Source organism: Salmo salar, chromosome 14 (assembly GCF_965601325.2).
Source record: "Salmo salar chromosome 14, fSalSal1, whole genome shotgun sequence".
Classification (NCBI taxonomy): Eukaryota; Metazoa; Chordata; class Actinopteri; order Salmoniformes; family Salmonidae; genus Salmo; species Salmo salar.
The window spans coordinates 81,573,024-81,598,460 of NC_138304.1; the positions used below are offsets into that span (position 1 = coordinate 81,573,024).

General features: G+C 41.3%; 2 protein-coding genes across 2 annotated transcripts in view; one reads left to right on the plus strand and one right to left on the minus strand.

Annotated features, from left to right (window-relative positions):
• Positions 1–5,268: 5,268 nt before the first annotated feature.
• Positions 5,269–19,393, minus strand: LOC106570281 (splicing factor 3A subunit 3). Its single transcript, XM_014142430.3, has 15 exons — positions 19,170–19,393; positions 18,741–18,788; positions 18,538–18,590; positions 18,337–18,442; positions 15,634–15,706; positions 15,456–15,547; positions 11,779–11,861; positions 10,034–10,172; positions 9,796–9,932; positions 7,898–8,005; positions 7,732–7,801; positions 7,371–7,535; positions 7,110–7,220; positions 6,822–6,912; positions 5,269–6,116 (listed from the first exon to the last, which is right to left on the minus strand). The coding sequence occupies exons 1-15, from the start codon at positions 19,263–19,265 to the stop codon at positions 5,983–5,985; spliced, it is 1,506 nt and encodes a 501-aa protein (XP_013997905.1). The 5' UTR covers positions 19,266–19,393; the 3' UTR covers positions 5,269–5,982.
• A 573-nt stretch (positions 19,394–19,966) lies between these two features.
• The window catches only part of LOC106570282 (ubiquitin-conjugating enzyme E2 E2), a 50,728-nt gene continuing 45,257 nt past the window's right edge, over positions 19,967–25,437 (plus strand). Inside the window, exons 1-3 of the mRNA XM_014142432.3 lie at positions 19,967–20,129; positions 21,709–21,906; positions 24,670–24,720. Coding sequence (XP_013997907.1) covers positions 21,710–21,906; positions 24,670–24,720 — 248 coding nt within the window. The 5' untranslated portion in view covers positions 19,967–20,129; position 21,709. The remainder of the gene's footprint in view (positions 20,130–21,708; positions 21,907–24,669; positions 24,721–25,437) is intronic.

Genomic DNA, 25,437 nt, shown 5'->3' on the forward strand with positions numbered 1-25,437 from the left:
GGGAAAAACATGTTTATTTTCGCAATACATAATATTCACAGATCAAGAAAACTAGAAAGCACTAATGACAATCAAGCAGTGGATCTGACAAACCTGAAACATGCATTTAGTTGTAAAGTCAATCTATACTAAACCATCTGTATTGGAAAGTGATTCTAATGTAACAGGAAGGTTAGTAGATTAACAAGTAGACTGCCCAGTAGAGTTACACTCAAGGCCAGGAGGGAGAGACTCTCCAGGCCAAAGCAGGCAGAGTAGACAGGCATGTTGAGAGAACCGTCAAGTCTGAGACAGGAGATAGACCAGGTCTCACAGCACTCCTGGTGGCATTGGTACGAGTTAAAGGGAGAGCACTTCGTACTCTGTCTGCAGTCTCTGGAGCTTCCAGCACTCCACACCACCATTGTGTGTAGATTGCTGAGGAAAATGTTTTAATGTAACAAAATGTGGAAAAAGGCAAGGGATCTGAATACTTTCTGAAGGCACTGTATGTATTCCAGGTGACCTGGCTCGAGGATTTCTTGAGCTGTGGGATGGTGTATCAGTTGTGTTAACAAGCAGCAGAATCATCAATAGTTGAATCATCATCATCATCATCCCCAATAACAGTGATCATCAGCAGCAGAATTATCATCAACAATACTTCATCCATAAACAGTTTAGTTTCAGACTACTGACATGGCAATAACCAAGTATATTGACACTGCATGTTACAGACAAATTTGTTTTGAAAGCCATAATAGGAATGGGTCTCACCTCACAGAAGTCCATGCCCTCCTCAAACACATCCTCCACGGACTTCTTATGCATGTGGCATTTTATGACAATGCAGCTAAATGTTTTACAATACCTCACCTGCAAAGTAATTCAAAGGATCTCAGAGAGCGCTATGCAGCTTTAACACTATAAAATACAGAGAACACAATTATTATTGTACCTTATTCCTAGTCAAAGCAGCATTTACAGTCATGCTTCCCATGTTAGATGTGGTGGATCGTGCAGCAGCTCTAGTAGGCTCTGTGTATTATAAACAATAACTGATGAAGAAAAAAAAGACACAAGGATCAGCAATATGCAAACAGTCAACATTTGGCCCCCATTTTTTTTTTTTTTTTTAACAAATGTGTGTAAATTGATTGACCTTCTTTATCTTTGCCTAAGAGCATGAAGTTAGTTTAGTACTCAGTTTGGTTCATATTGGAGGCAGTGGAGCCTTGATCATCAACGTCTTTGCCATCGTCTAGTCCTGAGTTAGAAACAGTGACTTGAAAGTCATTGGGGTCATCATATCTGTCGGCCTGTGCCAGGGTTTTGACGACGTCAGAGTAACTGTTCCCCGTCTCTGTTGTGGGGAAGACATCATCTGCATCATAGCCCTGAATGTACAGATAGGTAGGGAGGTTGTCTTTGTGATGGGCCTTAGAGTCTGTCAGTCTTGACTTTGGGGAATTCTTCACTACGGTTTCCATTGTTCTGAGATGTTGGTAGGACATCTGTATTGTCGTGGTAAATCAAGCTACTCTCACTCTGAGATGTAGCGAAGACATCTGTAATCAAATCAAACTATATTTATAAAGCCCTTTTTACATCAGCCGATGTCACAAAGTGCTATACAGAAACCCAGCTTAAAACACCAAACAGCAAGCAATGCAGATGTAAAAGCACAGTGGCTAGGAAAAACTCCCTAGAAAAGGCAGGAACCTAGGAAGAAACCTAGAGAGGAACCAGGCTCTGAGGGGCGGCCAGTCCTCTTCTGGCTGTGCCAGGTGGAGATTATAACAGTACATGGCCAAGATGTTCAAACATTCATAGATGACCAGCAGGGTCAAATAATAATTATCACAGTGGTTGTAGAGGGTGTAACAGGTCCTCCTGGAGGGAGAGAATTAGAGGGAGCATACTTAAATTCACACAGGATACCCGATAAGACAGGAGAAATACTCCAGACACAACAGACTGACCCTAGCCCCCCGACACAAACTATTGCAGCATACAGTGGCTTGCGAAAGTATTCACCCCCCTTGGCATTTTTCCTATTTTGTTGCCTTACAACCTGGAATTAAATGTGATTTTTATTTTGGGTGGGGGTTGTATCATTTCATTTACACAACCTTTGAAGATGCAAAATATTTTTGGGGGTGAAACAAACAAGAAATTAGACAAAAAAACAACTATTCACCGCCCAAAGTCAATACTTTGTAGAGCCACCTTTTGCAGCAATTACACCCCAAGAGACTTGCAGCTATGTCTCTATAAGCTTGGCACATTTAGCCACTGGGATTTTTTCCCATTCTTCAAGGCAAAACTGCTCCAGCTCCTTCAAGTTGGATGGGTTCCGCTGGTGGACAGCAATCTAAGTCATACCACAGATTCTCAATTGGTTTGAGGTCTGGGCTTTGACTAGGCCATTCCAAGACATTTAAAAATGTTTCCCCTTAAACCACTAGTGTTGCTTTAGCAGTATGCTTAGGGTCATAATCCTGCTGGAAGGTGAACCTTCGTCCCAGTCTCAAATCTCTGGAAGACTGAAACAGGTCTCCCTCAAGAATTTCCCTGTATTTAGCGCCATCCATCATTCCTTCAATTCTGACCAGTTTCCCAGTCCCTGACGATGAAAAACATCCCCACAGCATGATGCTGCCACCACCATGCTTCACTGAGTGGATGGTGTTCTCAGGGTGATGAGAGGTGTTGGGTTTGCGCCAGACATAGCGTTTTCCTTGATGGCCAAAAAGCTCAATTTTAGTCTCATCTGACCAGAGTACCTTCTTCCATATGTTTGGGGAGTTTCCCACATGCCTTTTGGTGAACACCAAACATGTTTGATAATTTTTTTCTTTAAGCAATGGCTTTTTTCTGGCCACAATTCTGTAAAGCCCAGCTCTGTGGAGTGTACGGCTTAAAGTGGACAGATACTCCAATCTCCGCTGTGGAGCTTTGCAGGTCCTTCAGGGTTATCTTTGTTGCCTCTCTGATTAATGCCCTCCTTGCCTGGTCCGTGAGTTTTGGTGGGCAGCCCTCTCTTGGCAGGTTTGTTGTGGTGCCATATTCTTTCCATTTTTTAATAATGGATTGAAGGGTGCTCCGTGGGATGTTCAAAGTTTCTGATACATTTTTTTTTATAACCCAACCCTGATCTGTCCTTCTCCACAACTTTGTCCCTTTTTATTTATTTAACCAGGTAGGCTAGTTGAGAACAAGTTCTCATTTGCAACGGCGACCTGGCCAAAATAAAGCAAAGCAGTTCGACACATACAGAGTTACACATGGAATAAACAAACATACAGTCAATAATACAGTAGAAAGTCTATATACAGTATGTGCAAATGAGGTAGTATAAGGGAGGTGAGGCAATAAATAGGCCATGGTGGCAAAGTAATTACAATATAGCAATTAAACACTGGAATGGTAGCTGTGCAGAAGATAAATGTGCAAGTAGAGATACTGGGGTGCTAAGGAGCAAGATAAATAAATTTAAAAAATACAGTATGGGGATGAGGTAGTTGGATGGGCTATGTACAGGTGCAGTGATTTGTGAATTGCTCTGACAGCTAGTGCTTAAAGCTAGTGAGGGAGATACGAGCCTCTGACCTGTTTGTAGAGCTCCTTGGTCTTCATGGTGCCGCTTGCTTGGTGATGCACCTTGCTTAGTGGTGTTGCAGACTCTGGGGCCTTTCAGAACAGGTGTATATATACTGAGATCATGTGACCAATCATGTGACACTTAGATTGCACACAGGTGGACTTTAACTAATTATGTGACTTCCTAAGGTAATTGGTTGCACCAGATCTTATTTAGGGGCTTCATAGCAAAGGGGGTGAATATATTTCTTTGAATATTTTGAAACAAATAACTGTTTTCATTTCATTTCACCAATTTTGACTATTTTGTGTAAGTCCATTACATGAAATCCAAATAAAAACCCATTTAAATTACAGGTTGTAATGCAACAAAATAGGAAAAATGCCAAGGGGGATGAATACTTTTGCAAGGCACTGTAAATACTGGAGGCTGAGACAGGAGGGGTCAGGAATCATCCTCTCTATAGTTCACTATCTCATTCTTTTTTTATGTAACTAGGCAAGTCAGTTAAGAACATATTCTGATTTACAATGACGGCCTACACCGGCCAAATCCGGACGACGCTGGGCCAATTGAGGGACTCCCAATCACGGCTGGTTGTGATAGCCTGGATTTGACCCAGAGATGCAGTGTCTTAGCCCGCTGCGCCACTCGGGAGCCCCAAAGAAGGGGTGACTTTCATTATATCTTTTTACGTATTGCTTCTCTCAGTCTTGAGTGTAGAGATGTTAGTGATGAAATCTTGAGTTTTGGTGTATTATCCCCCAGTCTGAGATGTAGGGAAGATCTCTTTTTTACGGTCTGTATTGTAGAAGTCTCTTCCTGGTGGGACCATGGTGGTGTGAATGGTTTGGCTGTTCTCAGTCTTTGACCTGGTTGTGTATATGGGATACAGTTTGCTCATGGTCGTGGTGGGTTGGTTGGTTTGAGCTTTGGTCATCTTGGGGTCATTTGTGGAAGTTGGTCTCCATCTCCCACAGTTTTCCTAATAGTTAGATTCAAAAGCACTAAATGATAACGTGCAGAGAATGTCTGCAAAAGTGTAGCCTCAGTCCCAGTATAAACAGACAGTACAAACAGATCTGGCACTCAGACTAGCAAAGGTGTGTTAATGAAGGTTTCAGATTCTCAGTCATGTGATGGGTGTGGGCATTCTTTTGGTGAGCTGAGTATTCCTCAATGAGAGATAAAAACACATAAATCCAGCTCGTTAGTGTTGTCCCTAGGGTCCAGGAACACCTGTAGAACACACTGTAGTTGTTTTATGACGCCCTCTGGACACAAACGAGATCAAGAGCCAGAAATGCCATCTCAACCCATCAGCCAAGGAAAGGCTTAGCTCCTAGTCCTCTTTAAACAGGAGGCAGCCTTTGAATGGGTGCAGCCTGGAGACTGATAATATGGTAATGTGAATTAGTGCCCAACTAGATTGGTAAACACAATACTATGTCCATCTCTGTTTAATACGTTTCGATACAGTATCACTATGATTGTCGGATGGTGTATATTACAGTTAAACACATACCAAATTCATCATCAGATTAACTGTTCTTTTAGTAATATTCAGGCATCTTTCTTCCCTCAACTGTACTCTTACATTGGCAAACTGATGCTGTAAGTCAATTTGCATGTCACTGCAAGGCATATTACAACAACAATATTGACTAATTAACAACTCACTCAAATATAGTACAAGTCTTATTTGTTTAATGCCAAAAAGACTGCTGAGCAAGCCTTAAATATTTTAATACATTTCTGAGGAATTACATTTTCCATACCAGGCAAACAGAGGAATCAATGAGCAGGTGTAAAGATATAGCTAGTCTTCCCTCTCTTCCACTCCTTTAAAAAGGGACTGTCCATGTGACAAGGCAAGGGTTCTTCCAAACCATGGGTCCTGTCAAAGCACCATTGGATGTAGAAGAGGTACATTTATCCCCAAAAAAATTGAATCACAAGGGAATGGGCAATCGTTCAAGTGACCCCCTAAGCCCCTCAAACTCAACTCTGAACTTCGAAACCAGTTCCACTGCATTTTTTCATTGTTCCCTTCTAATCAGGAACTGATTTAGACCTGGGACACCAGGTGGGTGCAATTAATTATCAGGTAGAATAGAAAACCAGCAAGCTTTGGACCTCGTAAGGAGTTGAATACCCCTGCCCTAAGCAACTTGATAAGACATTACAATTGCTTTCTACTAGAACTAACAACAATGGTGACAAATGGTACTCAAATGTATTATTAAAATCAATGGCTGCTTCATTTCAAAATGGTTGTCAAAGGGAGGAATTACTAAAAACATTACAGCTTACAGTTAAAGATAGAACAGATTAAGTGGAAATGAAAAGGTCAAATAAAGACATTTTTCGGTGGGCATCACGTTGCGCGTCTCAACTCTCTACAGCAGACCCTGTCTCTTCAGATCCTCGTAGGTCTTCTTGTTGACCACGTTTCCACTGGAGTCCTCGTACTCCTCCTCTGTATCTGGTTGCCACCGCTCTGATGACTTCTGGGACTTCAGCTTTGACCACACTGGGTTAAAAATACATATTAGTATCATGATCCAGCACATGGACTGAAAGACCAGTCTTGTTATTTTTTACCTTTTTTCCAACAATTTCATGATATCCAATTGGTAGTTACAGTCTTGTCCCATCTCTGCAATTCCCGTACAGACTCGGGAGAGGCGAAGGTCGAGAGCCACGCGTCCCCCGAAACACGACCCCGCCAAGCGGCACTGCTTCTTGACACACTGCTCGCTTAACCCGGAAGCCAGCTGCACCAATGTGTCAGAGGACACACCTTACAGCTGGCGCCCGAATTCAGCTTGCAGGCGCCCGGATGGCCACAAGAAGTCGCAAGAGCGCAAATTGGACAAGGAAATCCTGTCCAGTCAAACCCTTCCCTAACCCAGACGAAGCTGGGCCAAATGTGCACCGCCTCCCAGTCAGGGCGAATCGAACCCGGGTCTTTAGTGATGCCTCAAGCACTGTGCCGCAGTGCCTCAGACCGCTGCACCACTCATTTTTAATTATTTATTTAACCAGTAAAGACCCTTGCAGTCAGAAACTTTTTTGCAAGGGCAATCTGGATGCACAACTACACTGACCAATATTTATTGGTCTGGGAACACTTTTTTTCCTCTAACATGATTCTATTCAACCCAAATAACAATACTCATTCTTTTCACTTGTCATCTGCCTCAGCCTCTATCAGGGCTGTAACAGAACTACTTACGAGAGACAGCGTCCTCGATCTGGGTGACGTTGGCAAAGTGAGCCGTGTTGGGGATTCCCAGGCAGCGCATGCCATGGGCGTGACGCCACTCCTGTGGGGTGGGGAAGACAACATATTAGCTAGCAACAATATTAGCGGAGAACAGAATTAGTACACTTTCTAAATTTGAATCCTCTTCAGTTTCACTCATTATAGACATATTAAAAAACTAAAGGAGGGCATTGATATGACAATGTAATAACCCAGTATGACATAAGCTAATAATAATAATGAGAAATTTGAACATACTGCAAAGTGCCTCTGGAAGGCCTTAGGTCCCCTGTATGTGTAGTTTCCACAGATCTCACAGTTATAGTTGATGTTCAGCCCATGGAGTTTATACAGCCAGTATGGAATGGGCTAGAACAGATAAACAAGGTAAGCGTGGTGGCATGCAACCGCTGTACAATAAAGTCTGAATAAATAATACATTTTTTTTTTATTTGATTGCCATTGCAGAACTTTTTCACAGCTAGTACACAGGTCTGATATATGGAAGAAGGTCCTGACCTTTCCATCCCAGCCGAGAGGAAGGTTCTTGGGGTTGTAGATGATCTCGTTGTCCTCATCTTCACTCTCACTCTCACTGAGCTGCTCCTCTTCTTCATCCTCTCTCTCCTCTCCTGTCCGGGCCTGCTTCCTCTGCACGTTCTCATGGGTCAGCTGCCTCTGCTCCTACAGTGCCATAGACAATCAGATGGAACTGTGAACAGGTGTTTGTGTGGATTATCGGAAATAACACCTATAGAATGGCCTGGAACTAACCATTTTATAAAGGCCCATTTCAAAAGTCGTCCTAAAAACTACTGAAATTGATTAAATACGATTGTGAAAATATATAATCGAGTCATTCTTGGCAGCTTTTACATACCCCCAGGATTTCCACATACTCATAAATCTGAGACTCCAGGAAGGCGATTTCTTTGTTACGCTCCGTGTCTCTGCAGAGAGATTAGAATGGTCAATAACAAGGCTATATCATGCCACCAGGTGCAGAAAAACACACACATGCAAATGTTTAACTGACGATCACATACTTCTTGGGTCCTTTGGACTTAGGGTTCTTGGCGAACAGGGAGGGATCCAGAGATTCCAGAGATTTGCCTTTGGTGCTAAACAGCCTCTGGGCTCTCTCCTCCAGGGTTCTGTGGAGTCACATACACATTTAGCCACATACAGCCATTTAACAACCTTTCATCTGACACACCCAATCCGATATTAAATTTGTCATTACTAGGGCTGTGGCGGTCATGAAATTTCATCAGCCAGTGATTGTCAATCAAATAACTCACAGTAATTGACCGTAAATTAACAAACACATTTAGCATCTCCTGGCTTCCACACACAGCCTACAAGCCACTGACGCAGACCTTTGGAAAATCTACATTTTAAAAAGTCTAATAAATCCATGTAATATAGCCTACACCTTCACAATAAATCCATTATATATTTTAGACAGGTCTGAAGAAACATGATATGAAGAAAATGTAGTCTATTTCAGAAGAACAAAATAGCAGCATACTCTGAGTTGTCCTGATGTTAGGTCCTGATCTGGCTATGCCATTTGGCTGTGGGCTACACTAGTTCATTTAGCAGACAAGATTTGCTTAGAATTCCGGGGCATTATTTTATAGTATGAAGAATACAAGTGAACAAAGCTGAATAAAATAGAAAGGATATTTTCTCTGAACAATTTGAGGGAGTGCGCACATGCGGCTCTTCTGTGTTGAGTGGTTACCAAAAATAGGTACTCCAAGTTATTAATATAAGCGCTGTTAGGCTCTACACCCTTTGTAAAGCGGATTAATGTGCTTAATTTTAAAATAAGTTATTTTGCCACTTTAGTTGTGTTATAAACCTTATTAAAACATATAGGCTAGGCTACATGAGGTGTGCGACTGATTTGAAGTTGCAAAAAAAAAAAGTGATAATGTATAATTCACAAGTGATAGGCTAATATTATCACATCAGACTATTCTTGATTTAATCTTGTCTTTACATATACGAAATAATGTGTGAAATTCATTTTGATTTAGAATGGACCATTATCATGCACCTGTCTCGAAACAGGAGAAGGGTGGAAGAAAAACACGTCATCTCTGCACTTAAATAGCACACACTTTTGCTGTGGTTAATTTTCATGCCAGCCAGGGAGGCTATATTCCTGTTGTAAATATAAGCAATGTGCTTAATATTAGGAAAGTTGAGAAATAAATATAGTAGGCCTAGCCTATAGAAAGCTAATTGGATCCTCTTTTCAATAGAGGCTTTCACTCCGTTTTCTCGCACAACTGCATAGCCTATAGAGATGTTGCGCAACATGAGCTCATGGGCTCTAATGAAGTGTTTGATTAAATGTTCGATTACATTTGCATTGATGTCAGAGTCATTAGAGGGACAATAGAGTGCCGAGTACCATGCTTGGTAAGCTGCTAATTCAAGTATGGTAGGCTACTAATGACCATCAGCAGTATTAGACTTTGTAGAAGCCCAATTACCGTGACTAAACGGTCAGCAGGTAGCCTTGTGGTTAGAGCGTCGGACTAGTAACCGAAGTGTTGCAAGATGGAATCCCTGAGCTGATAAGGTAAAAATCTGTCGTTCTGCCCCTGAACAAGGCAGTTAACCCACTGTTTCTAGGCCATCATTGAAAATAAGAATTTGTTTTTAACTGACTTGCCTAGTTAAATAAAAGGTCAAATAAAACATTTTTAAAAAAACATGGAATTTGACTGCCTTCATGACTCGTGACCAGCAGGGTGGCGGTAATACGGTCACCGCAACAGCCCTAATTATTACACCGTCTATCTATACTCCTAGTCTACAGATGGAATTTGATATTAAATTATTCCAGTTACTGTTATTACCATATTCCAGATTGATTGCATGTCCATAGACGACCTCCCAGCCACAGAAGAGCATGTTAATTGCTTACCCTCCACATTTCAGGCCCAGGGCCATAAGGGCTGACTTCAACCTGTCCAGACCCAGGGAAGCTAACTCCTCCCAAGAGGAGAAGGCAGAAAGGTCCAGGTGGGCTCCTGCATGGGTCAGAGCACTGCTTGTCTCTTTCTATAAGAGAATTTTAAAAATAAAATAACAATTAAAACACCCATCTAGACCATCACACTACTGTCACTATAGTAGACGTCCTCCCCATCTTGGACACTCACTGGCCAGCCAGGGAAGGTCCCCATCTCCCACTTCTTCTCAAACTCTCCCAGGATCTTGCCGTAGAGATCATTCTGGTCGAGCAGAGGTTTGACTCTCTCTGTGTAGTCCTGAAGGTACTCCAGTAGCATCTCTAAGTACCTGTTATAACATAACACAGGTGTCAAACAACCTGATGGAAAAACGAATTAAAAAGGTACTACAATTATATAGGAATAACATTTATACTGAACAAAAATATGAATACAACGTCAAGTGTTGGTTCAATGTTTCATGAGTTGAAATAAAAGATCACAGAAATGTTCCAGACGCACAAAAGCATATTTCGCTCAAATTGTGCACAAATTTGATTACATCCCTGTTGGTGAGCGTTTCTTCTTTCCCAAGATAATCTATCCACCTGATAAGTGTGGCATATCATGAAGCTGATTAAACAGCATGATTATTACACAGGTGCACCTTGTGCTGGGACAATAAAAGGCCACTAAAACGTGCAGTTGTGTCACAACACAATGCCACAGATGTCTCAAGTTGAAGGTACGTGCAATTGGCATGCTGACTCCAGGAATGGCCACCAGAGCTGATGCCAGACAATTAAATGTTCATTTCTTGACCATACGCCACCTCCACTGTCATTTAAAAAAATTGGCAGTACGCCCAACCAGCCTCACAACTGCAGACCACGTGTAACCATGCCAGCCCAGGACCTCCACATCCGGCTTCTTCACCTGCGGGATGGTCTGAGATGAACCACCTGAACAGCTGATGAAACAGAGTTTGTACAACCGAAGAATTTCTGCACAAACAGTCAGGGAAGCTTATCTGTGTCCTCGTCATCCTCACCAGGGTCTTCTCATGACTGCAGTTCAGCGTCGTAACCGACTTCAGTGGGCAAATGCTCACCTTCAATGGCCACTGGCACGCCGGAGAAGTGTTATTCATTGATAAATCCTGGTTTCAACTGTACTGGGCAGATAGCTTGTATTGCGTCGTGTGGGTAAGCGTTTTGCTGATGTCAACGATGTGAACAGAGTGCCCCATGGTGGTGGTATGGGCAGGCATAAGCTACGGACTACAAACAATTCCATTTTATCGATGGCAATTTAAATACACAGAGATACCATGACAAGATCCAGAGGCCCATTGTTGTGCCATTCATCCGCCACCATCATCTAATTTTTCAGCATGATAATGCACGGGCCCCATGTCGCAAGGATCTGTACATAATTCCTGTAAGCTGAAAATGTTCCAGATCCTCCATGGCCTGCATACTCACCAGACATGTCACTTATTGAGCATGTTTGGGATGCTCTGGATCAACATGTACGACAGCATGTTCCAGATCCCGCAAATATCCAGCAACTTCACACAGCCATTGAAGAGGAGTGGGACAACATTCCACAGGCCACAATCAACACCCTGATCAACTCTATGGGAAGGAGAAGTGTCACACTGCATGAGGCAAATGGTGGTCATACCAGATACTGATTGGTTTTCTGATCCACACCTACTTTAAACATATATATTTTTTTTTTAAATCTGTGACCAAGAGGCATATCTGTATTCCCAGTCATGTGAAATCCAAAGATTAAGGCCTAAAGAATTTATTTCAATTGACTGATTTCCTTATATGAAATGTAACTCAGTAAAATCGTTGAAATTGTTGCATGTTGTGTTTAGTGTAGTACATTTACAGTACAATCACAAAGAAAACATCTGCACGATAAAAACAGTTAGCCATGCTTACTTTTTGTATTCAGCGTTCTTTCTGTCTTTGGAGATATCAAACAGCTGGTCAAACGAGGACAGGTAGCTGATGTACTCCAGTTTCTGAAACAGAGGCCAGAAGGTTTTAGTATAGTTTTCCAAGACTAAGGTGAAGATTATGGTGGGTATGGAGTAGAGGTCGACCGATTATGATTTTTCAACGCCGATACGGATTATTGAAGGACCAAAAAAAGCCGATACCGATTAATCGGCCTATATTTTTTATTTGTAATAATGACAATTACAACAATACTGAATGAACACTTATTTTAATTTAATAAAAATACTATCAATTTAGCCTCAAATAAATAATGAAACATGTTCAATTTGGTTTAAATAATGCAAAAACAAAGTGTTGGAGAGGTAAAAGTGCAATATGTGCCACGCAAAAAAGCTAACGTTTAAGTTCCTTGCTCAGAACATATGAAAGCTGGTGGTTCCTTTTAACATGAGTCTTCAATATTCCCAGGTAAGATGTTTTAGTTTGTAGTTATTATAGGACTATTTCTCTCTATACGATTTGCATTTCATATACCTTTGACTATTGGATGTTCTTATAGGCACTTTAGTATTGCCAGTAACAGTATAGCTTCCGTCCCTCTCCTCGCTCCTACCTGGGCTCAAACCAGGAACACATGGACAACAGCCACCCTCGAAGCAGCGTTACCAATGCAGAGCAAGAGGAACAACTACTCCAAGTCTCCGAGCGAGTGACGTTTGAAATGCTATTAGCTCGCACTCGGCTAACTAGCTAGCCATTTCACATCGGTTACACCAGCCTAATCTCGGGAGTTGATAGGCTTGAAGTCATAAACAGCGCAATGCTTGAAGAATTGCGAAGGGCTGCTGGCAAAACGCACGAAAGTGCTGTTTGAATGAATGCTTACGAGCCTGCTGGTGCCGACCACTGCTCAGTCAGACTGCTCTATCAAATCATAGACTTCATTATAATTTAATAACACAGAAATACGAGCATTAGGTCATTAATATGGTTGAATCCGGAAACTATCATCTCGAAAACAAAACGTTTATTTTTTCTGTGAAATACAGAACCGTTCCGTATTTTATCTAACGGGTGGCATCCCTAAGTCTAAATATTCCTGTTACATTGCACAACCTTCAATGTTATGTCATAATTACGTAAAATTCTGGCAAATTAGTTCGCAACGAGCCAGGCGGCCCAAACTGTTGCATATACCCTGACTCTGCGCGCAATGAACGCAAGAGAACTGACACAATTTCACCTGGTTAATATTGCCTACTAACCTGGATTTCTTTTAGGTAAATATGCACGTTTAAAAATATATACTTCTGTGTATTGATTTTAAGAAAGGCATTGATGTTTATGGTTAGGTACAGTCGTGCAACGATTTTGCTTTTTTCACGAATGCGCTTTTGTTAAATTATCCCCCGTTTGGCGAAGTTGGCTGTCTTTGTTAGGAAGAAATAGTCTTCACACAGTTCGCAACGAGCCAGGCGGCCCAAACTGCTGCATATACCCTGACTCTGTTGCAGAGGTGACACATTTTCCCTAGTTAAAAGAAATTCATGTTAGCAGGCAATATTAACTAAATATGCAGGTTTAAAAATATATACTTGTGTATTGATTTTAAGAAAGACATTGATGTTTATGGTTAGACGTTGGAGCAATGACAGTTATTTTTCGCTAATGCGCACCACATCGATTATATGCAACGCAAGACAGGCTAGATAAACTAGTAATATCATCAACCATGTGTAGTTAACTAGTGATTATGATTGATTGATTGTTTTTTATAAGATAAGTTTAATGCTAGCTAGCAACTTACCATGGCTTCTTACTGCATTCGCATAACAGGCAGGCTCCACGTGGAGTGCAATGTAAAGCAGGTAGTTAGAGCGTTGGACTAGTTAACCCTAAGGTTGCAAGATTGAATCCCCAAGCTGCCTTGGTAAAAATCTGTCGTTCTGCCCCTGAACAAGGCAATTAACCCACCGTTCCTAGGCCGTCATTGAAAATAAGAATGCGTTCTTAACCTGTTAGGGCTAGGGGGCAGCATTTGCACGTCTGGATAAAAAAAATGTACCCGATTTAATCTGGTTACTAATCCTACCCAGTAACTAGAATATGCATATACTTATTATATATGGATAGAAAACACTCTAAAGTTTCTAAAACTGTTTGAATGGTGTCTGAGTATAACAGAACTCATTTGGCAGGCAAAACCCTGAGACATTTTCTGACAGGAAGTGGATACCTGATGTGTTGTATTACCTTTAAACCTATCCCATTGAAAAGCACAGGGGCTGAGGAATATTTTGGCACTTCCTATTGCTTCCACTAGATGTCACCAGCCTTTACAAAGTGTTTTGAGTCTTCTGGAGGGAGATCTGACCGAACAAGAGCCATGGAACGATGATGTCCCATTAAACACCTGGCGCGCGAGTTCATGTTGGGTACCCTCGTTCCAATACGTTATAAAAGAGTATGCATTCGTCCACCTTGAATATTATTCATGTTCTGGTTAAAAAAGGCCCTAATGATTTATGCTATACAACGTTTGACATGTTTGAACAAACGTAAATATATTTTTTCCCCTCGTTCATGACGAGAAGTCCGGCTGGCTTAGATCATGTGCTAACAAGACGGAGATTTTTGGACATAAATGATGAGCTTTTTTGAACAAAACTACATTCGTTATGGACCTGTGATACCTGGAAGTGACATCTGATGAAGAGAATCAAAGGTAATGGATTATTTACATAGTATTTTCGATTTTAGATCTCCCCAACATGACGGCTAGTCTGTATCGCAACGCGTATTTTTCTGGGCGCAGTGCTCAGATTATTGCAAAGTGTGATTTCCCAGTAAGGTTATTTTTAAATCTGGCAAGTTGATTGCGTTCAAGAGATGTAAATCTATAATTCTTTAAATGACAATATAATATTTTACCAATGTTTTCTAATTTTAATTATTTAATTTGTGACGCTGACTTGACTGCCGGTTATTGGAGGGAAACGATTTCCTCAACATCAATGCCATAGTAAAACGCTGTTTTTGGATATAAATATGAACTTGATAGAACTAAAAATGCATGCATTGTCTAACATAATGTCCTAGGAGTGTCATCTGATGGAGATTGTAAAAGGTTAGTGCATCATTTAGCTGGTTTTATGGTTTTGGTGACCCTGTCTTTGAATCGACAAAACATTACACACAACTCTTGTAAATGTACTGTCCTAACATACTCTAAATTTATGCTTTCGCCGTAAAACCTTTTTGAAATCGTAAAACGTGGTTAGATTAAGGAGATGTTTATCTTTCAAAGGGTGTAAAATAGTTGTATGTTTGAAAAATTTGAATTTTGACATTTATTTGGATTCAAATTTGCCGCTCTTGAAATGCACCTGCTGTTGATGGAGTGCACCACGGGTGGCACGCTAGCGTCCCACCTAGCCCATAGAGGTTAACTGACTTCCCTAGTTAAATATTTAAAAAATATTATTATTATTATTATTATTATTATTATTATTATTATTATTATTATATATTTTTTTTTAATAGGCAAATCATTTGCCCAAAATACCGATTGTTATGAAAACTTGAAATTGGCCCTAATTAAAATCGGCCATTCCGATTAATCGGTCGACCTCTAGTATGGAGAGTGGGCACCTTACCTCGGCCCCTTTCAGGTTGACAAACTTCCGATAGCAGTCATGGAGATCCAGGTAGCGTCCATAGGCCTCCTCATCACTGAACTCCACCATGTCTGGGGAAAGACCACATAAATCATTACATTAACACCTACACTGAGAGTCCGATATGGATACCACCACCATAGTGTAGAAAGCTCACTCTGTGTTTCTTCCGTTGGGTTCTCTCTAGCCTTGACCAGCTCGTCAAACTCCATGGACATGGGCACACATATCTGAAACAACAATAATACAGATTTAGCCACAGCAGGAGAGATAAATAAATCCTGATGAAGGCTGGTTGACCCAAACTTTTGTTCAAGATTTGGTTTAAGACATTTATTGTGGAACATGCAATAACACGAGGACCTTTTTCCTTTCATGCACCTGGAACTGTAGAATTACATATAGAATTATAATAGTAATTTGAAGGGGAAATCTGCAATGGTGTATCTTTGACTTTTAAATTAATTACATAACCCTATTGATTCTTGAAGAATAACTTAATGCCTCATGCACTTAGTTAAAACTGTCATACCCCACCAGAAGCCAAAATATAAGCTTGTTTTACTCCATTGTTTGTAAACAAATACTGTAGAGTACAGCCTCCAGGGCCTAAAATTAACACCCGCCAAATGTGGGTAGGTTTTGGCATTGGCGGGTAAAATGTCCATTTCACCCGCCACGTGGTCAGGGCTCCACAGTGCAAGCATGTCACTTGCACTTGTGACAAAATAGCCAAGTATGATCACATTTATAGTAAAATAAATGCAGGAGTAGCTGTTTAAAATATTTCTTCCATTTTTTTTCTCTCCCATAGCTGGTAAATTAAAACACTGTCAAATAACCCTACATAGCCTATTCCACCCCGCGTTGCAACACTGCCTGGCTGGGAGCTGTGCTCAAGTGACGAGGTGAGTGAAAGTTTTCTTTATTTTTAGAAGCGCTGCGCACAGGCATAAAAGTTGGTTTAATTTACTTGAAACCAACATCTACTGAAGTGAGACTTTGTCCTTGTGTTTCTTGGCTATTTACATTGTTTTGTCCACAAACTAGGTTTTTCTACTGCTAGGGAAGAGAATACAACACTTCTACTACCAGTGGCGGAAAAAGTACCCAATTGTCATACTTGAGTAAAAGTAAAGATATCTTAATAGAAAATGACTCAAGTAAAAGTTAGTCAGTCACCCAGTAAAATACTACTTGAGTAAGTCTAAATATACTTAAATATCAAAAGTAAATGTACAAATAATTTACACTTCCTTATATTAAGCGAACCAGACGACAATATATATATTTTTTTACGTATGGATAGCCAGGGGCACACTCCAAAACCCAGACATAATTTACAAACAAAGCATGTGTTTAGTGAGTCAGCCAGATCAGGGATGACCAGGGAGGTTCTTTGGACAAGTGTGTGAATTAGACCATTCTCTGTCCTGCTAAGCATTTAAAATATAACGAGTACTTTTGGGTGTCAGGGAAAATGTATGGAGTAGAAAGTACATTTTTTTCTTTAGGAATGCAGTGAAGAAAAAATATTTTTACTTAAGTACTTTACACCACTGTCTACTACTCAGACGCAATCTCACAGGCACAAACATGACTCGAGTCGCGTTACCACTGTAACCTCCTGCCCTTAAAAGGGGCAGGTGAACATTTGTCTCGTGATATTTTTATTAAAAAAATTAAATTAAATAATATACATTGTTTACAATTTAGTCATTTAGTAGACACTTATCCAGAGCGACTTAAAGTTAGTGCATTCATCTTAAGATAGCTAGGTGGGACAACCACATATCACAGGCATAGAAAGTACATTTTTCCTCAAAGTAGCTATCCGTAGAGTCAGAGCTAGAAAGGGGGGAGGGGTGTCAAGTGAAAGTGCTGGTTCACATTTCATTTTTAGTTGTTGAGGACTATTTAAGATACTGTTTGAAGAGGTGGGGTTTCAGATGTTTTCAGAAGATGGGCAGGGACTCTGCTGTCCTAGCTTCAGGGGGAAGCTGGTTCCACCATTGGGGTGCCAGGACAGAGAAGAGCTTGGACTGGGCTTAGTGGGTGATGCCCTCCCGTAGGGTTGGGAGGGCCAAGAGACCTGAGGTGGCAGAAAGGACTGCTTGGGTTGAGGTGTAGGGTTTGCGCATAGCCTGAAGGAAGGGAGGGGCAGTTTCTCTTGCTGTTCCATAGGTTAGCACCATGGTTTTGTAGTGGATGTGAGCTTCGACCGGAAGCTAGTGGAGTGTGTGGAGGAGGGGGGTGACAGAGAACTTGGGAAGGTTGAAAACCATGCGGGCTGCAGCATTCTGGATAAGTTGCATGGGTTTGATGGCACAAGCGGTGAGCCCAGCCAACAGCAAGTTGCAGTAATCCTCACCCGTCTGGACAAGTGCCTGGATTCTGTTTGTGTGTACCACATTACTTCTTACTAGTAATACATTTATTGTTTTAGAAACATTAAAGTATGCTTATCAATTTTTTTGGCTTGTTGGTGTAATTGTAGTGGGGGAAAAAATCTGTCTGTAAAACATTAAGTGACTGTTAGATTTTTAAATCTATCTGCTACAGTGGCTAGTTTACCCAAAAGTACATGTTATGCCCCAATAGCCTCAAAATATGTTTCAAACTATACTTGATATCATGGATGTCAGTCTTAACTCTCTATGAATTTGAGTGGTTACATTTCTCCTGCACCATCCCCTCAGCTTTTTACCAAAACAATGGCAGATTGCCCCTTTCAAAACAGATCTGTGTCTAGAACTACATATGGTTTTTGAGAACCTTCTCAACAGAGAAGATATACTTCTGACATGATTTCTTCAGTTTATAGCTAGGACAGACAGGAAGCAGCTAACAAAAAAATTACCTCATTAGGATGCTTCCTGTGGAACTCCTTGATCTGTTTAAGTCTGTTGTAGAACTCTGCAAACTCATTTGGTCCGGAGATGGCGTTCAGTTCATCCTTCCTCATACTGTAGAAAGAGAACACAACAATATTACACCTCTGACTTACTCCACATAGCAAGGCTAATCATGCTTGAGAGCTTGAAACATTACACACACTTACCCATCTTTGTCTTCATATGCTTCCCTGACAGTTGAACTCACGTCCATGTATCTCTGAAAGGATGAAGCTTGTCATTAAAAAAAAAACTGTCACATCATGCATGTCCTTGGCAAGGTAAATAAGTAGGCTGTTAGCCACAAGACAAGTTAATATGAAAACACAGGTGCAACTTGTGATGTTTCAATATCACATAGAATACTCACATCCAACATTGCTCTTGTTCGATGGTCTGAGTTTATTTGTTCGCGTAACTGTTTGAGAAGAAACATGTATAAATATTAGTTAGCTGGCAGAGACAGAAACGGGACCAAACTCCATCCCATTGGGTTGTATTTACTAGTTAGTACTACTAGCGTTAGCTAGTTGCATTAGCTATTAGGCTAACGTTAGCTGGCTGAGAATACAATTGTTGCCAGCTATATTGTAACTGATACAATTGTTAGTCGACCACAAATAAACAAAATAGTCGACCACAATTAAAAAAAATTATAATAACACATAAGCTACTATCCTCAGCAATAACGTTAGCTAATATGAATTTGTTTAATGCTCTAACATTGATTTGCTTTGACTTTGGAACAATTAACGTCCTCATTAGCATTAAATAGCATTATCACTGATGCAACACATACCGTGGTTTTCTTATGCATCATTTCCTTAGTTTTGGCATCCAACAGCCTTTCCTTCTCCTCATGGTAGCGACGTTGTTGTTCTAAAATCGTCTCCATTGTTATTTCCTTAACCACAAATGACAGAAATAAGACGGACTTGAACAATGACTGCCATAAAACTTGGCCTACGTTGATTTTCAATGGCGCATGTTGCGATAGAGAGGAAGTAGTTCCATAGTTTATACACCGCGTGAGGACACATCGTTCCCATAAATTTGGTTCCGCCACGCTCAGTGAGTTTTTGAGTATGAGAGCCCGTTTCTTTCTCCTGTTTTTTGTGAGTAATGTATTTGAGACTTTTTCACTGTGAAAAACGAATCTTTCCAGTTGTTCAATATGCTTGTATGCATAGCCGCATGGAGTAGTTTGGGGGTGGGAGTGCTGCATATTTTTTTTGTTTTTTATTGTGTTTTCAAGTGGGGTGCTAAAAAATATTTTAAAACAGTACTATTAAAAACTCAGCGCACTACTTTTGTGAGAATCTTTTTTTTTTAATTCAGGTTTTTCAGGGGGTGCTGCAGCTTGTCTGGTTTGAAGATGATGGTAATGTGTACTTTTCTTGAACTTTGCAAATAAAAAAAGTAGAAGGAAAAATGCCATAATATATAAAAATGACAGTAACCTATTCATGATATATTGTTAGGTTTGACCGTTATTCCTCTACAGCCAATGCTTGTTACCCTATTAGAACAGCGCAATACACACACACTTGGTTGCGCGTACTCGTGTACCCACTGTGTAAAAAAAAAAAAAAAAAAGGAGAGGCGGTCCGGTTGTCTCATTCTCTCACAGCCAGAGCGGATAACGAAAGCGGAGAACCAGATCGAAAAGAACGGTCGAGCAACACACGGGATATAGCCTACTTCAGGTGTTGATAGAACATTGTTTGCGTCGACCGTCTGTGCGTCAACTATTTGGAAGGTAATCTCTTTCTGAAACATTGTAACAACTGCACATTGAAAGTAATGTTTAAAGACCCGATGGCCCGAGAGAAGAACAATATCCTCATACGGGGGGGTTTGTGTCTTTGGTGCCTAGATGACTCTTCTTGATATGGGCACTAAAAATCTTATCAGCTAATATTTCACTCAAGCTGCTGCGAACGATTTGTTTTGTGTGTCAGCGTATCTTTAGGCTATGGGGGAACATGAGGGTTCTCCTATTACTGTTGGGGTATTCATTTTTAGGCCTCCTCAATTGCGTGGGGTGCAGGCGATGTGAGGGCTGCTCCCCCAGCAGTAGACCTACTGGCTCAGTTATTGTGACAGCCCCGCGTGACAACAGGGATTATTTACACAACAAAAGAAAAATGTGCTCATCCTTATCTGTTGTATGAATGACTGAGACCAATGCAGCACGGAATTTGTTACTTTATAGCTGTTTTTATCATCACCGGTCCTTTTCAAAAGGAGAACACAAAGTATTTAAAGAACCGATGGCCTGGGAGAAGAACGATATCCTCATTTGAGGGGTTGCGTTGATGGTGTTATGTTATTGTTACATGTATGTGCACCCATGTCTTTGATAGCCAAATCTCACAGTATTTTCAATTGATCATAAGTCTTTAACTTGTCAAATAGATATGGTTCATAGAATAGCATCAATAAAATAGAACAGAAACATAATGTTTCCTAGAAGAACATGCATTGTTATTGTATGCTTAGCCTATTAACAACACTAATCAGTTGCCTCAGTAGAAATCACCAAGCACTGCATCAGGAGAAAAATGTGTTAATGCATCCAATTACTGTCTGTGCAGAATGTTGCCCAACGGATTCTGAGTGTTCATGACCAAAGTGTGTGTGGTGTAGCTGCACTTTGCATTGATTGAAGATCTGCTGTCTGTCGTCATGCTCTTTCTGGAATGTGATGCTCCATCTGCTCCTTTACAGTAGCCCTACACACACACACACTGCACACAACCCCCATATACTCAAACAACTACTTCTCATTCTGTGAATGTTTAAAATGCACAGCTTCACCTTGAGGGCTCATATGGTATGTTGGGAAATTACATTTCCTCAATGCGACCTTGTAGAAGGAGCTTTGATTATAGAGGCTGTGGTGTGAGCTGGTCTGTGGGGACATGGAACCTGCCTGCCTTACTATAATGACCTTTAAAAGACCTGAGACCTGGGAGGGGAACAGTATTTAATTCTGTTGGCTGTGGCTGGCTGGCTGGCCATCTCTGGTGGTTTGGTTTTTAATACTGGACTTCTAACAGAATAGCCACTGACTGAAAGACAACCACCGAACCAATAGGATTCAAACCTGTGATTGCTATATCTTTAGTCAGGTGATAAGCCTGCTTTGTAAGGTGTGTAGGGAAACCCCAAACCTTCGACTTATCTGTGTGTGTGTGTGTGTGTGTGTGTGTGTGTGTGTGTGTGTGTGTGTGTGTGTGTGTGTGTGTGTGTGTGTGTGTGTGTGTGTGTGTGTGTGTGTGTGTGTGTGTGTGTGTGTGTGTGTGTGTGTGTGTGTGTGTGTGTGTGTGTGCCAGGATGTCCAGTGAGGTGCAGCCCAGCTCGAGGCCGGAAGACAGTCCCAACACAAGTGGAGGCAGCTGGGACGCGGAGCAGAGAGAGGTGGCCCCTCCGGGTCAGGAGCAGGGTCAGGAGCGGGATCAGACAACGCCCAAGAAGAAAGAGGCCAAGATATCCAGCAAGACCGCTGCCAAGCTCTCCACCAGCGCCAAGAGGTAGAGCTGCAATTCTCTCTATTCTATTCTGTCCATGTAGGTTGTGTAAGGAAGTGTCCTTAATGGTCTTGTTCAAAAGTACTTCATAAACAGTATAATACGGAGATGATATTGACTCAGATGCACCTTGAAGCAGTGGATTTATTATAACCATCAATGGGTTATTATGAAATTCAATGGTCTGTGGGACATTAGAGAAAAACAAAGTGTTTGTGTCACAGAGAGAGAGCCCATGGATGCATGAACATGAACAAGGGAGGCCAGCATGTTCTGTAATTGGTCCATTTTTCCCCCTGGATTCCCTCGTTCATTCCCTCATGTATTCCTCCCTCCATCCTCTCTTAACAGCCTGCAGCCTCACCAGGTAAAGTTTGCCACTTCAGGAGAAAATACTGTAGATGAAATTACAGAGCGTACTGTGCATTCAAGCCTGGGAACAACTTACTCCATAACCGTGGTGATTGTATTACAGTTATACAGCCCCTTGCAGAAAGACCTCTTTTTCCACTGCCTATAGTGAATAGTAGGGCACAATGATTTACCCTCAGTCTCCTCTCATCATGAACCAGAGAGTTTATTATCAATACAAGCACACAGAGGAGATGAGGGGATCTGCTGTCGTTTGTTCTGACATTGCTCACTCGCTCTTTGAGGTGTGGTGCCTACCTGTCAGCACTCTGTGTGTGTCCGTGTGTGTGTGCACATTCCTCCATGGCGTGACATTTGGAGAGGAACGAGGGAATGAGTCGACAGCGACAGGGATGACAGGTTAAATTAACAAAAGGACCACCTGAGGTTCTCTCCCGCTCTGAGCCGTAGTGGTGGTGGTAGTGGTGGTAGGGGTGGTGAGCGGAGGGGTGCCATTTCTACTGTTGTTGTGACGCATCCCTGTCTCCTAAAATTGGAAGGCTGCTTGTCGTTGTCCTCCCCCATGGCTGCAGCTGACTGTTTGTGTAGCTCATCTAGCAGATGTATATATCTTTTTTAAAGTATCTTTTTTTATTTGTATAGTTATAATTTTTCTTTTTTGTTCATCTTTAAACAATATTTATATGTTCATATGTTTTATTTTTTTGGTTTATTATTATTATTATTTTTATATATATATATATATATATATATATATATATGGTCCATTTACATCATCACCCCTACTCTGAGACGCTTTATACATTCGTAACCAGGCTTATATCTCAAAATTTTTAGGTTTATGATTATTCATGAGAGTAGCAGGGGTTAGAAGCAAAATTATTTTCCAATCATTTAGTGAACAGAAGCATTCTTTTTTTTTCTGTTACACTGTTCCGACCTAGAAAATAAATATCTGAACCAGTTCGAACACCAAAAAAGTTCGTTCCTTTCTGCTCATTTTTAAACCTCTGAAATCAACATTAAATTACTTCACCAATCAGTGCGGATAGAGCAGCAAGGTATAGTTAGTTGTTTACATGCATTGGACAGACAAGTGTAGGGCGCGAGGTGCGACTGAAATTTTGCGCGTGGGGGGAAGCGAGAGAGGGTGGAGGAGGAGGCTTGAAGCACTGGGCATCTTGTTATGACATGCATTATCTGAATTATGCCCACAGAATTATACCAACAGAGGAGCGACTTCTGAGGGAACCTTGAATGTCTTTGAACTTCCAAGAGTTGGCTTAATGTGGGACCAATTAAAAATCTCTCTCCATAATTTCTGAATCACGCTTGTAACGTCAGTAGGCTACAGTAGCTTTTGTTTTGGAGGGGTAGGTAGCCTACACATGCACACACAGTGCTAAAGATTTTCAGCTGGCAGGCAGACACTGGAATAAGTTTCTGAGTGACAGGGTGAGTGCTTTGCATAGGCGCTTTGTTGTGTTTTTTTGTGGAACTGGGGAAAAAATTCCAGGAATGTAAAAGAACAGTTTTAACCTGTTCACATGCTTTTAAAATAACAGTTCTGTTCCGGAACAGTATAGATCACTTTCGTTCCCAGTTCTGATTCTTTTCCGGTTTTTGGTTTTGTTCCCTGAACCAGTTCCAAACCCTGGAGAGTTACTTGTTGTCAGTATTGTCTCAGTGTGAGTGGAATATTGCAGCCTTAATGGACAGTGAAGTCATTGATTGTATAAAAAAAACAGCACCTGGCTGTTAGAATCCTCAGAGCAAATCATTGGCATAGTTATGTAATGAGCAGTGCTGTGTACGGCAGTGAAACGTGAACCCTGTCCTGCTCCCGTCTACTCACTAAACTAAACCTTTATTTAGATTAGCTGTTAGCTGTGGAAATGATTCCAACATGTAGGGAGAGAGGAATGGGGGAGAAAGTAAGAGAGAGGGATGGATATAAAGAGGGAGAGGAGAGTAGGGGAGGAGAGAGAGAAAGAGAGAGAGAGACTAAATCAGTCAGATTTATTCCACCATGAGCCATTAAAATCCTCATCTCAATATCAGTCTCATAATTGATTTGTCAAGAAAGCAAATATGACTCTTTTACACAGCAAGGCCTGTCTGTAGTCAATGTCAATTTGCACAGGCCCATGAAACAAGATGAGGAATTCAACAGTGCGTCCCTATGTTGATATAGCTTGACAGGACGTATTCCTGTATTCAATCACAATGCTAGGAGCTCATTAGGAAATCAATAAGTTATTCAGTGTGTAGAAAGGATTTATATAACACACCGGCTAGCTAGTATGTCGCGTGTGTCTGTGTGGGTTTAGCATTACGTATAGATAATCTGTATGAGATGTTTGTGTGTGATGTGTGTTCCTTCTCATTCCCCAGGATTCAGAAGGAGCTTGCTGAGATAACCTTGGACCCGCCACCTAACTGCAGGTAGGAGCTTGTTCATTGTCTGTTTTATGACTGTCTGTGCTTCAGTGTGTGTACAGTGCCTTCGGAAAGTATTCCGACCCCTTGACTTTTTCCACATTTTGTTAGGTTACAGCCTTATTCTAAAATAAATTAAATAGTTTTCCCCCTCATCAATCAACACACAATAGCCCACAATGAGAGTCTTTATGTTCCTTTTGGCAAACTCCAAGCAGGCTGTCATGTGCTTTTTACTGAGGAGCGGCTTCTGTCTGGCCACTCTACCGGAAAGGACTGATTGGTGAAATGCTGCAGAGATGATTGTCCTTCTGGAAGGTTCTCCCATCCCCGCAGAGGAACTCTGGAGCTCTGTCAGAGTGACCATCGGGTTCTTGGTCACCTCCCTGACCAAGGCCCTTCTCCCCCGATTGCTCAGTTTGGCTGGGCGGCCAGCTCTAGGAAGAGTCTTGGTGGTTCCAAACTTCTTCCAATTAAGAATGATGGAGGCAACTGTGTTGTTGGCGACCTTCAATGCTGCAGAGTTGTTTTGGTACCCTTCGCCAGATCTGTGCCTCAACACAATCCTGTCTCCGAGCTCTACGGACAATTCCTTCGACCTCATGCCTTGGTTTTTGCTCTGACATGCACTGTCGTCTGTGGGAGCTTATATAGACAGGTGTGTGCCTTTCCAAATCATGTCCAATCAATTGAATTTACCACAGGTGGACTCCAATCAAGTTG